Source organism: Streptopelia decaocto (genome assembly GCF_964273445.1).
Source record: "Streptopelia decaocto genome assembly, chromosome: Z".
NCBI lineage: Eukaryota > Metazoa > Chordata > Aves > Columbiformes > Columbidae > Streptopelia > Streptopelia decaocto.
In genome coordinates this window covers 26173955-26190072 of record NC_138657.1, presented here as the reverse complement: position 1 = coordinate 26190072, position 16118 = coordinate 26173955, and the positions used below count along the sequence as shown (strand labels likewise).

The window sequence follows — 16118 nt, the reverse complement described above, 5'->3', positions numbered from 1 at the left end:
TAATTTAAGTCTCAAATACTAGCTTATTTCAACTAAAAATGAAACTTATTTACTGATTTTATCAAGCAAAAAGAAAGTACTTAAATCAGTGTTCTCTTTGTAATCCAGGCATTCCTCCTACTGAAGTGACTAGGAATTAAACCAATGAGCACCGAGCAGACTCTGAAAAGAAAGACATGCATGCTATGAAGACTCACAGAGTGCACTCTTTTAAAGGAAGAATAGCTCTTATATGTAGGGAGAAACTGTTTTAGAATCCAAACTTTCTGCAAGACTGAGCAAGCCACCTTACTTTCTCCATGCTTCTACCAGAAGACTGGAAATAAGGTAACTAACCACATTTCCCTTGCATGCTCTTTTTTCAAACAAGGACCTAAGCACGTTATGAGGGCCACTATTTTCTGCTATATTGCTTTTATGGTACTGGAGTAAGACATGTCTCTTTAGGGATTTTTAACCATCACAATGTAACCAATGGCACACAGCAGTAATATTTTGCTTTACTTTGTCAGTTCTCTTTATGGCTCTGAGGAAAGCCCTTGGGATTCCAAAGAGCTGACTGATGTGGATGGACTGCTACATGTAATGAAGCAATTACTTCGAGATCCATGCAGGCCAGGCAAGGGCTGGAGCATCACTAATGTGGAGACAGAGCTCTGCTGAGCTCACCTGACTTGCCACGAGGCATGGGGAGGCAACACATGTCGGGGTATGTCCAACAGCAACAACTGCCCCCCTACCCTCCCCAAATCCCATGACTAAGACAATTCTCTGTATCTGTCTGATGCTGGAAGGGTATGTTTTGACAATTCTTCAGTTCTGATCATAATTTAACCAGACACAGTGCATACAGGCATAAAACCACATTGATGCCTGAGTTCAACAGACTTTTTACTATTGGTTGACTTTTTTCACCCCTGTATAATCCTTTGTGGCCTTTGTTTCTTGCTTAATGATGATTAATTTTACATGCTTATGGTACTATTTATATTTCCCCTTCTTGGTTCATTTCACAGCATTCATCTCTAATGAGCCAGTCAATATAGTACACTTTGATTTTCAAAGAGCTTTCAAAAAGCTTCCTCACCAAATGCTTCTAAAGAAACTGCACACACTGGATAAGAGGGAAAGTCCTTTGAGGGATTAGAAACTTAGTGACTGGGAAAAGCTGGGGGGAAGGGAGGGAAAACCGTTAGAAGGAAAAATTAATTTTTGCAAAGACTGAGTGTTACTAAGAAGATCTAGTGACATAAGTGGCCTACCTCAAGCTGGGTCATGTTCTGTTCAATGCAGTTGTAAGAGATTTGGGGTTAATAAGAGAGTAAAAAGCTTACAGATATTTCAGGGAACTATGAAGAGTTAAGGAGAGTCTTCATAAGGCAGTCTGACTAGGCGATAAAATGGAAGATGAAATTCAATATGGCTAAGCATAAAGCAATATCATTACATGTGCATTAGAGACGGATGAAACTAGATGTGCTTCAACATTGCATCATACCATTGATCAGACATTTAATGAAAATATTAAGGGCAAGGAGGTTCAGAGGAAAAGTTTCAACTTTGTCTATCAGAGATACATTTTGGAACTACTCTTGTCCTTAGTGGTGATCCTGTAATTGTAATCCTACTGACAGAATTGTGGCTGCATTAATGGAAGACTTTACCAAATTTTTGTTTTGTTTTGTTTACCATTTTATAAATGTTTGTCACTTTCCATCTGATGATCTCACTAAGTATCAAAGTTTTTTGATCTCCTAGAAATATTTTTTTTTTTTTTTTAGAACAACTTCTGGTTTCCTGTTACTTTGGAAGGATATTTACAGGGAAACACCTCTTAAAGAAGTCAGAAATTGGGGAGGCTGTTCCATTCGGCTGAAACAGCTGAGAAATCAACTTCTTTCTTCAGCTGCTTTTGTAAAAGAAAACTCCAGAGCCCCTTTAACAGGTGGTGACTAGCTGGGAACAGAGGTAGGTAGCTTTCCAACAGGCAGAAATAACTAATGGAGGAATAACAATGTCCCAAAATTCACAACTAATGTGATCTCTCTTCTTGCCTTCTGTCTTCTTGCAGTGCTTCCAGAGCTACATGCATAGTCAGTGGAGATTGCTTATTTGATACTGATGTGTACGTTACACTCTATAACAAGGCACACCTCATCTCTATGATTAGCTATTTCTGATAGTCACTTTTCACATTGTATCTCAGAAGAGTTAATTAGTGACTCGGAATTACTGCTGAAGATTCCCATCCTGCTTGTTTGTGTATACTGGTAACTCTATTATACAGCGCTGGTGATATTAGAGCACAAAACCCTATGCTAATACAATTCCCCCTAATGGCTATACTTTAATAGTGAACTGCAATGAATTCCAGTTGGATCAATTCTTATTGTGATTCCTTCTGAACTAACTTATAATTGAATCTTCTTCCACTCCCCATCTTGCTAATGGATGAACATACAGAGAAGAATGGTTTAGAGTAATATAGACAAAGAAAATGTTCATTATGCAGAATGAAGACTCTATCTCCTCTTTACTAAAAGTTGGCTGCCAGTACTCAAGTAGATTGCTTGGGAATAAACCAGAGGTGAAGAAAAAAAAAAAGGGGGCACAGAAAAGCTTCAGGTAATAAATAACCAGTGTAAGTAAACTATTAATGTATTTAGAATTGTGGACTAAATCTTTCTGAGTGACAGTATAGGTTTAAAATAAGGATGATGTGAAATATCAAAAGAAACATCAATGCTGCCCTTCAGCAGGTGACTGAAGTAATGATTCTTTGAAGTCTGATTTCATGTCCAATACATGTATAAGCCTCTTCACAACTGCAGTAACAAAAATGTATAGGATGGAACACATTACAAGAGGGACAGTCTGCAATCCTGAATTTAACCAATATATCATAATATTGTTTCAAAATAGATCAGGCTTCAAGTTTTGCAATCAGTGTTTTCTTAGGCTCTTTTCAGGGTTCACAGTGTTTTAAGTATGAAACTTCAATACGTTTTCAAGAAGAGCATTTAATGAAATTTCTTTATACTTTATTTCTAAGGAATGTAGAGTGCTGGAATTTTTATTGTTGCCACATCTAAACTGCTGTCAGCCATAATGGAAAACCTGTATATGTATTGATTTTTTGCTGCAGGCATTAATTCTATGAGGAACTGTTAAGTGAAGGATGGAGAGGAAATGAAAAATAACTGGAAGATATATATGTGTGTATACATATACATATACACATATGTCCATATAGGCCTTACATCTTTGCCAATCAGATCCTCTTGATTTTCCACAATCCCCCAGGGAGCTATACCAATGGTGCAGATCTTCCCTCGAGATTTTGAGGCATGATCTTTCAGTGCATCTCCAACATGCCGAATGACTCCTGGGAAAGAAAGAGCATAAAATAGAAATTAGTAATTATGTCCTTTTCATTCACTATTGGTACGGATTTAATATAGAATTCTTTTTTAGGGAACACCTATGCAAAAACTTACAATTAAGTAAAGCTATTCATATATACTTACTTATTATTACAGGAAAACTATATGTCTGTTTCATCCAACCTAAAAAGTATTAAATGAAGTAGCAAGAAAAAAAATTACACAGCTCTAGAAATAAGAATGAAATGTTGACAGCTGACTGTAACTTGTTTATCTGCACTTGTGTTCACAAACATGCGCATGCAAGCATTTGTATTGTTCCCAAATGCAGGAAGAAGCACAGGAATTGAACCCCCATTCCAAAACCCTCCCAAAAGTGTAGCTCTCACACAAATGTTCCCTTCTGTCTGAATAAAGGATGGAAATGTGAAAACATCATCACCCTACTCTGTGGTGAATTATTCTAGTGTTCTTTCCAAACAAACTCAGTCACCTGAGATAACTTCCAGTGGAGTATTAGAAAACCCCCAGGGGATCAGTGAGAAAACAGAAATTAGCACAGAGAGAATGACTGCTTCCCAGCTCTCTTCCAAGTGCTTTCTGATAATTCTCCTTGTATGCTTTAAGGCAGCTTTGTCAGTCTTTCAGTGCTAACTCTGTGCAGAGGACAAGTGCTGTTCCTCCTTCCTTTTCATAAAATATTTTTTTTAACCCGTGTATTAATAACTGTTTTTGTGATGTGGCTGCACTGAAGCAGACCTGTGGATTTACTGTGGATGTTACCTGCTACTCAGTTTCTGTGTTTGCTTCTTGTTCAAATTGCATGATTTCAAGATGTCTGGATTGGAATTACAACAGTCACACAACAGATGTGATTTCAGTCGTAGTATTTCTACACTGTAAATGAACCATGTAAGAAAAAACCCCACAACATAACCAATAAGTCCTGGAGTCTAATTTCCTTCCTGGGGTGGAAAAGAGGAAAAAAAAAAAAAAACCCAGACCCTACCTGCAATCAGCTATGAATTAAGCTATGATCCAGCAACACAAAGAATCAAAGCAGAAAGTCTGTCCAGACTACAAATAATTCTGCTATTTAGAAAAATCAAATTTCAGCATGACATGACTATTCAGAACAACTTAAGTCTTTTAACAGTCATGGTTATAGCCAGGTACGCACCATCCCTGTCACATCACCGAATCTCAGTTCAACAGCAGTATTTCAGGAGTTTTCAATTATACCCTTCTTTAGGAGAAATCTGATTTAAAAATCCATCATCAACAGAACAGACTATACTTAGAAATAACCAGTTTGTACAATTTCACATAGAAATAAACTACTTAATTTTCACCTACACAGTTTGAAAACCTAGCCCAAAGCAACCAACTTATTTGCTCCAGAAATGAAACACAGCAATAAGAGGTAACTAATAATGCAGAACTGCTTCTGGAATTATGTTTTTAAAACAAGACACAGCAATTCGAACTTCATTGTTTTGTCTAGGTACTTTTTTATTACGGGAAAAAAGTCTTTTACAACAGTAATTATGTTGACTTTCCTGCCTCATTTGTATTGCTCTGGCATTTGCAACTATCATGATTTGAAAAATCATATGAAGCAGTTGTGCATTTGCCAAATGCAAATGTTATAGTCAATCATTGTTTACAAAATTTCTGCAGCTTGATTTCTACAGCTCCTGTGGTAATCCTCTCCAATGAGCGTACAATATCCACAGTTTTCTAATGTGTTTTTAACTTAAAATTTAGATCTGTCCTTGCCATTGTCACTGCAAGAGTATCAGGCAACTAACATAACTATTGTCCTCGCAGTACACAGGTCAACATTTAACCTGAATTTCTTCCTTGTTCTGCAGAGATGTGGGGGGATATTACATACATATGAGTCTGTCTATTTACCTATCTAGCATGCTGAAATCTATGCCTCTTCTTTGCTATTTGTATTGCCGCAGTGATAAAACTGAATATTGTTTCAAATTTGATGTGCTCTGGAAACCAAAAAGCCCAAGACTCCTACTAGGCATTCATATTCAAATATGTAGGTGTTAATTCACAATGCACTAAAATTAATGCAAGATAGAGTGATTACAGTGTTATCCATAGATAGTAACAGGATATACAGTGAGATTACTAGAGTAATAAATTATAGCTTTGTTACTGCAGCAAATGAGATGACATGAGAATTTACATGTCCTAGCTCAAAACTTTTTGCATTTTTCTCTAGCAGAACTCTCTGACTTTCCTCTCACTCTTTCCCCGTTTCTGCCTCCTTCAAGGAGAGTAACTGGGAAGCCACTGCTCAACCTTTTCTATGTGGGGAACTATGCTTTGCAGCTTATTCCCCAAATCTGCATGCTATCTCCCAGCAGAGCTGGGCAGGCTGATCTCTTGGGTCATTAGGACACCCATATGGTATTTTATAGATGTTCTTAACTTTGAATAGAAATGGCAGTGTTATCACTCTTGTCGCAGGGGTATTAGAAAAAAATTATGCCAGGCTGCTTACAAGCAAGTAAAAAGCGACACTTAGAAAGTTTTCTACTACATCCAAAAAAGAGATCTTTTTTCCTTTCATACTTCAAGACATCTTATAACATAAAATAAATTTCTTTTCTGGATGAAAATGTTTTCCCTTTTATGTAATAAAAGTTTGACTTCTTCAGTTTCTGGTTAGTAGTCCCTCCCTGTAGCTTAGTGTTGATCTTATAAAGTCTTCACTGGCAATATACTAATATAATTGCCTCACAGGAGGCTTTATTTCCAGCTCCCCAGTGTGCCTTTCATGCTTTAGCAAGCCTTTTATTCCGTGGTAGCTGCCAGGATGGTATGAACTCGGTATTTTCTTTTTTGCACACAGTACAGCCAACACTAATAAAACAAAACATGAAACGACTTCTTAATCTCATTACTTCTATTTTTTTCTGTGATGAAATCTCCTAGATGCCACTGTGCTTTCATTGCAATGTTGCTGTTACCTGTGTTTACTCCTCCAGTGAATATCCATGCTCCAGTTGTCATAGCAGCCTTAATGAGGCCTTTTCCAAAGACTTGCTTGAGTTTTGGCTGAAGTTCAAAATTCTGAAGGCCCCCATGCACAGAGATGAGAAGTTTAGGGAGCTCAAGCTGCCACTCTTTGGTCATCAGATGCAGAAGAAGGTCGGGCTTTGTGTCAAAAGACACACGTACATACTGCAGAAATAAGGGTGATAGTAGAGAAAAAAACATTGGTTATACTCAGTTGTCTCAGGGTCAGAGACGTGGGGGCAGGCGCTGTTGGGGCGGCGGGTCCGTGCGTTTTGTCGGCACGTGTCCCCGAGGTCGCCCCTGACCTGGTGGCTTGGGTCTTGAAGGGTGATTTTGTGGCGCGAGAGGCAGGTTTGGGGTGCACGAGAGCATGGTTGGAGGGTGAGTGGGTGCCTATGGCCATACCAACCTGAGAACGCCTGATCTCGTCTCATCTCAGAAGTTAAGCAGGGTCAGGCCCGGTTAGTACTTGGATGGGAGACCGCCTGGGAATCCCGGGTGCTGTAGGCTTTTTGATTTTGGCGGCGGCGATTCCATCTTTCCGTTTATTATTTGAAGGGGGGGCGGGGGGCGTGGGTTTAACATTTCTACAGCACCACCATGCTCTTTCTGTTGCTGATGTATGAAGGGTTTCATAAAGCCCATGACAAGGCAGATGATAATTTTTTTAATCCTAGTTGCATTGCAGAAACAGGGCGTTTCTGTAGCTGGTAAGATTTATAAGGACTCTATTATTTAAATAAAAGAGGTTATAAAAAGCCCCTCATCTATGCAACTTCTGACTGAACCAATCCATATAGACTTGCTTCAGTAGTCTTTCCCTTGACAGGTTGTCAGCACAATCATCAGGTTTATATCACAGGCATGTTTTCTTGCAGGCAGAGGAATGCCTAGTTCTAACTTTTCATTGTAACGTGCCAGGTAGTATAATATTCACACATACTATGTAATAATTTTGTCCCTTTTGAACATGTCTAATCAGTCCTTCTTGCCAAAATACTGTTCTTTTTTTTTAGAGAATTGCATGACAGTAACGTGGACTCCTTTCTAGAGAAGAAGAAACAACGACTTGACTTTTTCCAAAAGAAATTGCTAATAGACAGGTTTCTTTGCAAGAATGAGTTCTTGCATAGTGAACATACAATCTGGAAGCAGAAACCCACTTGGGCAAATAGTCACAGGGGAAACAAGGGGAGTATAGCCAAACCTAAAGCTGAGCAAAAACTTGGGAACGCACATTCACCTTAGTGCATCAGTGATGTTCTCTGCAGTAGCCAGCCAAATTCATGACAGCTGATGGACAAATAATATACAATATTCATATCTCACAAGAGCATTACCTACCCTTGAGCTTATATATACATGATCTGCATCCTCAGTAAGCTACCTATTCACTCTTCTGTGTGGGAGCTGAGAAAATCTTTCATGATACATGACCCCGCTGACCAGATGGCGAAACTAATAATTTTGATTGAGATTCAAGGGTTGTCAAAGTTTTAGCACACCAGAGGGGTTGTAAGGAGACTACTGATCCTTATTTCCTTTGTTTTACCCTTAGGGAGACCTGAGGTTGCAAAGGGCAATGCGTTGTTACCACTGCAGGCATTGATAGACAGATCACAGCCTTCAGGGAAGCTACATGAAATCTCTGCTGGTGCAAGTATGGAGATTATGTTTCAAGATCACTAGTACTTTACTCTCTTTTTTTTGGTGAAGACAGAATGGGAACTTTAAGAAAATAATTAAAGTTAAATCATAGTAGTAATGGCTATAAAAATTAACTGAAAACAGAGGCCACTGCATCATCTGGAATGACATTAAGATGAAGGCACAAGTGGCATCAGATGTGTATTATCTAATCCAGCCACTGACTTGTTTTTTCGATTCTCTAGCACTGTTTTAGACCCCAGAATGTGTGACTTCATTGTCCTTACTGTCTCAAGATTATGCATTAATTAGCAAAAATCTGTTCCACTTTCTTATCCAGTATGACCTCTGAATTTCAATAAATATAAATCTATATAGTGAATCACAAAGTTGGAAGAAATACATTCTTACATTTATCTGAAATGTAGACATCTTTTATTACAAACAGCGGATTTCTCTTTAAAGGGTGCACTAAACCCCTCTATACTTAGGATAAGAATTCATTTTACTTTATAAAGAGGAAATTTAAGCAAAAAAAAATTGGAAGTTTTTTCATGTAAACTGAAATATAAATAATCATGGATAAGCTTTACTCTTTTAGAAGTAACTTGGGAAGGGCAAAGCTGCCAAATATTGTGATTTTTCTTCTGTGCTTAGACCTCAATTTTTATGATTGTCCGTTTCATTTTTCCTCTTACAGAGACCATTTTTCAGTTTGGTATGCTTGGGATTAGTATTATGCCATTACTTAATATGTTAACTACTAAGTACAAGAGAATTCTTTTGTAATCATATTCACAGTGTGCATTAAGTTACAAATAAACACTTCAAAGGCAACTTTCATCTGTATTAAAAATTTATTTCTTTCAATCTTGTAGCAGAATACTTGGCCTTTTCAGTTTTTATTTACAATCTTAATGAGTATTTCTGCCATTCCTGGATTATTTTGCCAGAGCCTCCAGAGGCAGATTTAAAATTTAAATGTAAATGTAAGCTAAACCACTGCTCTGTTACCCTGAAATTCCATGTGTGGTGTATCTGTCACCTGTAGAAATGATCAGTTCTAATGACAGATGATTTAATCCCTTTTTTATGGGAGTGGTGTATGGATATGATGCAAGAATACAGTTGTGTGTCAGAAAAGCAGGGCAAGATAGGAAGCGAAAGTACAGTTTTGAACCACAAAACATATGGACTGACCTGACTGACATCAGCATAATACTGTGAAACGATAAATCACTGATTTCAAGCCATCATGGCCATTTGATCCCTGAACTAGCACAGAAGTAGTCAACAAGGGTGCCATTTGATTCCAATAGTCGTTTTACTTTTTTATCAAGTGATTTCCTAAAAAATAACTGCCCATCATCAGTCAAACAGACAGAGAGTTGCAAGTTGAGTGGTAATATTACTGCTCTGATACTGAAGCACAGTTGTTTCATTAAAGTATATGGTGAATGGTTGCAGATGAGAGTCTCAGTGAATAAAACAGAAAGATTTAGAATTTTATTGTATTTCTTCAAAGAAAATATTTTCAGAGAACATTTTTTGATCTGTAGTCTAACGTTGCTCCTTTGTTTCTCTTTGATGCATACAGGTACTGGGTGGCTATTTCATGTACCTTAAATAGGATTCCATCACTGCAGACACTTCTTCAAACTAAAGACTGATTCCCTTAAAGTATGATCTTGACTTAAAAAATATGCCTGATGTAGTCTCTGAATTCAACAGAAAAACTGTCACTTAGGCTGAAACCAGAATAGTTCTATTTTGAAATTGTTCAGAATATTGCTCATAATTGGAATGGAATCATCCACATTAGTTTGATAATTGCTCTGAGAGTTAGGGTAATAAATTTCCAGTATACAGTTAGATGAGCTCATGCATGCTGTTTCTTAAACTGCTAAGAGCCAACTGATATAAGTGGATCACATTTCATTAATTTTCCTTTTTTTAATGCACCTATTTATTGCAAGAAGTGTTAATAAAGTTCACATATATCCACATCCTTCTGAGATTTTTTTACAGTTGTCAAAACAGAAAATCTGCCATAAAAAAAATAAATGTGAACAGCAAAACTATTAAATGTGTTTCTTAAACATTAATGGGATGAGCCACCTGTAGAGAAAATATGAGATTGGTAGACATCTAAAACCCACAATGCTGCTGCAGGATCATCTGTGGTTCCACAGAGACTGAAAGAAAGGCCTCTTTAGTAACCGATCTCATTAACAAATGTTATCTAATCTCAGCTATTTGTTTCCATATAATCTGCTGCGTCCTCAGCTATTCACATTATTGATTTAAGTACCTTAGTGCAGCCCCAATTAAGAGACTCTCACAACTCAATGGTATTAGCAAAATTCGTGGTGTTTGAGAATTTTTTTCTATGTGGTTGTGGAAACGGAAATAATGGCACAGCCAGTACAACTGGCAATATGTAAACCTACACTGTCTTTTCTGTTTTGTTCTGAATCCATGTGTTCTATTAAAATTTCAGTGTAATTTTCATTTTCACAGCTAAAGGTGCCACTGTTAATTGTCTGGTGGCAGCTAATATAAAGTTATATCACTGCATTTTTAGCTTGCAAATATACATGCAAAGTATACATATATTTACTATCAAATTTGTCTGTATATTATTGAAATCTAATGCTGTTACTTTCAATGGAGGAAATAATTATTTGTCAGTCTTATACACATTAAACTGTTTCACTAATTAACTACCCATTTCCCAATTATAAATCTGAGGTTATGGTTTCCATCAATAAATTCCATCTCATTCCTTGTAGCCCGATTCAGAAATATTTACCAGTTTTACTGTTAGCATAGACCAAGATAATGCTGCTCAGTTTTATGTTTCCCTTGCTTGACAACTTAAGCACCCATTTCAGCAAATAAACTAAGGAACATGTGGTGAATTCTGTGCCAAATTCTTCCCCTGAGGCTTTTCTTGATGTTGGTTAGCTTGCTAAATCTTGCTGCTCTAAAGGGTTATTCTATTAGCCAGTAGGCACAATATTGACTTACCATGACTGTCAGCAAAAATCAGCTTGTATATTATAGTGTTATTTGACATCCAGTACCTAGACATGAACTACGTAGCATACTTTTATAAAAGAACAAATGTCCATTTGTCATGTTTTCTCCCTTTTCTCTCTCTCCCCCCGCCCCTGTTGATGCTGCAGTTTCCCTGCTTTTGGGTTTGAAAATATATTGTCTGAACAAGAATGTTTCTAAGGATTATTATGTACTTGTTCCTCTTTCCAAGCCTTATTTTTCAAGATAATCTAAATTCTCTTTTTCTCCCCTTCCCTGCTGGCAAAATAGATTGGCTGCTTTGACTGAGCAAACTCTTAGTTTTCACAGAAGGCTTTTGATTTCATAAGTTTTATTTATTATGGGAAATATCTTGTACCTGGTAAATTCAGAGATAGTAGTTTCATTCTTTCTATTAGTAAAACTGAAACAACTACTTAGGCAGCTCATTGGCTATAGTCTACCCTGAAATAATGTTTGGGAATGAAAATATTACCATAAGGACACTTGCATTATGCTTTCAGTGGAAACACCATAGTATAATAAAGGTCTTTATTTCATCTCCATTAAAAAAAATGCACTATTACTGGTGATTCAAACCTTATTTTTGTTTTGGTCATATGAAAGATGTTTTTCTCATTGGTGGTTAACCAAGCAGGATACCCATTAAAGAGATGTTTAGTGAATTGTTTAATTTGAAGCACTTTTCCAACTAGTGGGATGACTGAATTTCTGGAACTTTTGTAGACTTATTTAATTCATTAAGAATTTGTTTGTCCCCATGTTTCAAGCAGAGTTTAACAACTATTAATAGATGGGATATGAAACTATCTTCCTGATTCCAGTACTATGAAAACAAATCCAGAGCTTTTCCAGAAAAAAAAATGTTTTGTCTGTATTAGTCTCTAAGTTTCAATTTGTTGTTTAGATCTCTCAGACTTTCAACCTCTTCTTGTCTTCTTTTTTCCTAAATTCTTCATGGTTTCAATCCTGACTGTACTCTGTGTCAAGACCTTTCTTTCCTTCATCTTGACTCCAGTTTTATCTCCACAGTTTCACTTCAAGTATATTCCTCTGAGCACATAGATGCCTTGAGGCATCTCCTATTCTCTTACAGCACTATGCTGTGACACCAGAATCCCAACAAAGACCAGAAGCTCTCTAGAGACATTGGAATCAACAGCTTCCTTAAACCTTTCATCATTTCTTGGCTGACCCAGACTACTTTTGTCTGAGCAGGGCTGTTTATTGCTTTATAGTGATCTTCAAGGACACCACTCAAAAAGCTCTAGTGATTACCCTGTCACAGAGGCAGATTTAATGCAGTGTATCCATATGAGGTTAAGAGCATGGTGGTTACTATGTCTCTGAATCTTCCTCAGCTTTGGTCAAAAGCATTCTGTTTTGTTCCCACTCCTTGTGAAGACACCAACAGCATGGTTTGGTTTAATTTCAGTGCTGAGGGAGGTGTCAATTTATTCACACTAAACAAATGCTATTTATCGAATCAGAGTCTCTCTCTAGAAGTGGCCTTACAGATTTTTAGGTGATTGGTTACCAACCGAACATAAGGTATCTGTGGTACTCCCAGAGAAATGACCCAATTTTCTATCTATTTTTGGTGCAACAGTGTTTCCTGGTTTCTATCAAAGAAAGCCACCCATCTGGGTGAACAGAACCATGCAGTAATCATTCCACTTCAGCACCTGTGTATCCGTCTGAGGAAAATATCTGGCTCTTCCTAGCATAGTACTTGAGCTCTTAATTGTCTCTAATCCATATAGTACCACAACAGATCTGAGAGACCGGTTGGGAAGAATTCAGGCAAAGGAAATGGTACTGGGTTGCTGGGCAGGTGATTCTGCAGAGCGCCCAGGGGTTCTGCTTCTGCCCTCATTGCTGCCCAAAGCAGTGTTGTGGCCATTATGTGCTAGATACACTCTCCTCTTTCATTCTCCAATTCCCAGGTTATGCAGTTTAGACAGCCAGAGAGAGTCTTCCTTCCACGTAATGCCACATAGAAGATACACATGCATGGGGTAGTGTGCGTACTGGAAACATCTCTCCAACTTAGTGGAGCAATGCCTTTGCATTAACATACTTTGGTATTGCTCCATATAATGGTATTACCTTTACGTGACTTGCTCGAAGAAACTGTGACAAAATATGGATTTCCCAGTTCCTAGCTTTAGACACTTACTGGACCTTTTATTTAATTGTAAGATGAACCAGTAAGTTTAACTGGTATATCCTCCGATATATGTCTGGAGAAATATGAAAAGAAATCTGGTACATTTCAAATTCGTCTGCCTGGTAGACATGTCCAGCAATAGTAAACCATAGTTGAATTGTAAATTTATGCAGAAAAAGAGGGATGGCAAGCCACTGGAAGAAATAGAGGCAGCAACACATCAACATGTCTTCAGTCTTCATAAAGGTAGCCCTTCTAATGCTGTACTCCAGCTTTTACTGTTAATTCTCTTCACCAATTCTTTGGTACATGATACATAAAAACATATGGTACGGTCTTACACTAAACAATACTTTAAAACTAAGTTAAGAAACAATGCTGTTGATTCTTTGTGAATGCCTTTTTTAAGCTAGTAGCATTATTTATCTAAGAAAAAAACATGGTTACCATGGCTTTATTGGAGTGACCTCCTCCTTGGAACTCAATGGTTCCAAAAGCGTCCGTCGGGCTGAGCTGCGTGTGCTTGCTGATGGACCACTTCTCTGACTGGATGTCATTGCGAGTAAGCCTGCTTTCATTTTTCTCATTCTGGATAATGGAGATGCTTGGAGTCAGTCCAACATGTTGACCTATTAGACGCCCACAGCAACACCTATGACATTAAACAAGCAGAAAACTTGAGTCACATGTCTGTATAAATGGAACAGGGAAACAAACCATCTTAAATGAACTACAAATCCTCAAAAAACAAAACAAAAAAAACCCCTTTTCAATTCTGCTGACCATTTTCCTGCTATCTGAAGCCTCTACTTGTGGAAGCAACATAGTACAGATATTACTTTTTTTCTATGATCTTGTTTACTTTGGACTCTCCTATATTTCAATAAAATCATGCTTTGTTCTAAATATGTACAAAATGAAGTTAAAGAACATTTTCTACTGTCTTTAGATGACAGCAGGCCAAATAATCAGCTTTTGCATGGACTACCACATATTTAGAATTGCTGGTTCACTGCAATTATTTTATTTTGACAGTATTGTGTGCCATGCATTCAATTTAGGTAAATATTTAAGGCACTGAATATATAACAAAGAAGAAAAATAAATTAAATATAGATGCTGATCCACCTTTTTTTTTTTTTTTTAAATGAAATAGATTTTGAAATGTAAACAAATAGTGTCCATAGGAATCCATCACTCCAGATGTAATTCAATCACCTTCTGAGCAAATAAGTCTTTACAAACTAGGTATATCCATATACATACATACACACACATACAATTTGACATTTTCTTGCAAATGACTTCCATTTTTCAAACAAGTAGCATGCAATTACCTATGGGGGTCTTTGGTGCTGGGTATGATATGAACACATTCTCTCTTGTAAAATGCTCTTTCTATCCATGACTTCTGTGCCTAAAAACCAGAAAGGAAATGATGTGATTTGTATTTGCTTATTAAACACAACTTATAGTATAACTGATGAGAAACTTCAAGCATAAAAGAAACTTCACTGACTTTGTAGATATGCGGTGCACATTTTACAGAGTATTTCCTGTTAGAACTATGGTTCCCTTCCAGAGCTAAGCACACAACACAAACTCTTAAGATTGTTTTCATATTCACTAGCCAGATGACTTTGATATGTCATCTCTATTCTCATAGCAGGAATCACTTGAGAATAATTAATTCAAACTGTAAATCCTTCTGCATTGTAGGGAAAAAACACACTTATTCATTAAAAAGACTTTAAAAAATCTTTTTCTATTTTAGTGATAAAACTAATTTCATTCTAATTAAAAAAAAAATCTCAAAAACTAGAAAATATCGCACCATAAAACTTACAACAACATGATTCACCTGCAATTTCTCATACATGTAATGAGAGTGCTGTTTAACACGGAGCCAGAAAATACAGATTAATATGTGGACATCTTAATGAAATTAAAAAAAAAAAAAAAAGGGAAGATCTGCTTCTGAAATGAGACACAAAAAACTTTGATATATTAAGAGTCAGATGACGAGATGATGTAACCTCTAAAACTGACTTGAGCTATGCCCTACATATTCGCAGGAAAAGAAGTAATTTTCAGAGTAGTCTTTAATTTTCAAATACACAAGAGATCTTTGTAAAAAGAAAGATAAATTAGTAGGAAAGAAAACAAACAAATCTAAAACAACAACAACAACAAAACAACAAACAAGAGACTTTCAAAGTTCTGAAATCTTTTTCATTATCTAGACAGTCCTCACTCCATATCACAGGAATTCTGGCAACGTCTCTACAAGACTCCCCCAAATACAATTCCATTATTTCATTTAATAAGGAGATGAGCTGAAACTTTCTTTTAAAAAGTAACTTCAAACAGATAAATTTTATAAAATGTATTTAAACAACATTACCTATTTGATAGCACAGCATAAACAGAACTATAAACTATGAACTATGACAAAGTTACCTGTGATTTAAGTAATGTGAAATGGGCTTTAAATAACTAAAAGGAAATCTGAGCATCTTGCCTCTATAAAAAGAGAAAATATGAAATTGCCTTTCTAACATTACCTAACTAACTAATGGTACCTTTTACTAAGGTTAGATAGTAACCTAAGTATTACCTCTACTAACTGATGTAACCTTACTAACAATCTAACATTACTATTTCGTCAACTCAGCCTGCAATCTGTTTTTCATGTTTAAACATGCATTTCTGGGACTTTTGTAGATCATTGTGAACTGGAGATTTCTGGGAGTCAATGAATGTAAGCAGTATAAACTATAAAGCACTATAATAAGAATTTCTAGCTATGTTCATTA

The 16118-nt window shown here is 36.7% G+C and overlaps 1 protein-coding gene across 2 annotated transcripts in view; it reads right to left on the bottom strand.

Moving 5' to 3' along the window:
- TRPM3 (transient receptor potential cation channel subfamily M member 3) overlaps positions 1-16118 on the bottom strand; it is a gene marked incomplete at both ends in the record, with an annotated part of 401785 nt that overhangs the window by 118673 nt on the left and 266994 nt on the right. For both annotated transcript variants that reach the window (XM_082074996.1, XM_082074997.1), the window contains 4 exons: positions 3261-3385; positions 6377-6590; positions 13750-13954; positions 14640-14719. In XM_082074996.1, the coding sequence (XP_081931122.1) occupies positions 3261-3385; positions 6377-6590; positions 13750-13954; positions 14640-14719 (624 nt within the window). The remainder of the gene's footprint in view (positions 1-3260; positions 3386-6376; positions 6591-13749; positions 13955-14639; positions 14720-16118) is intronic.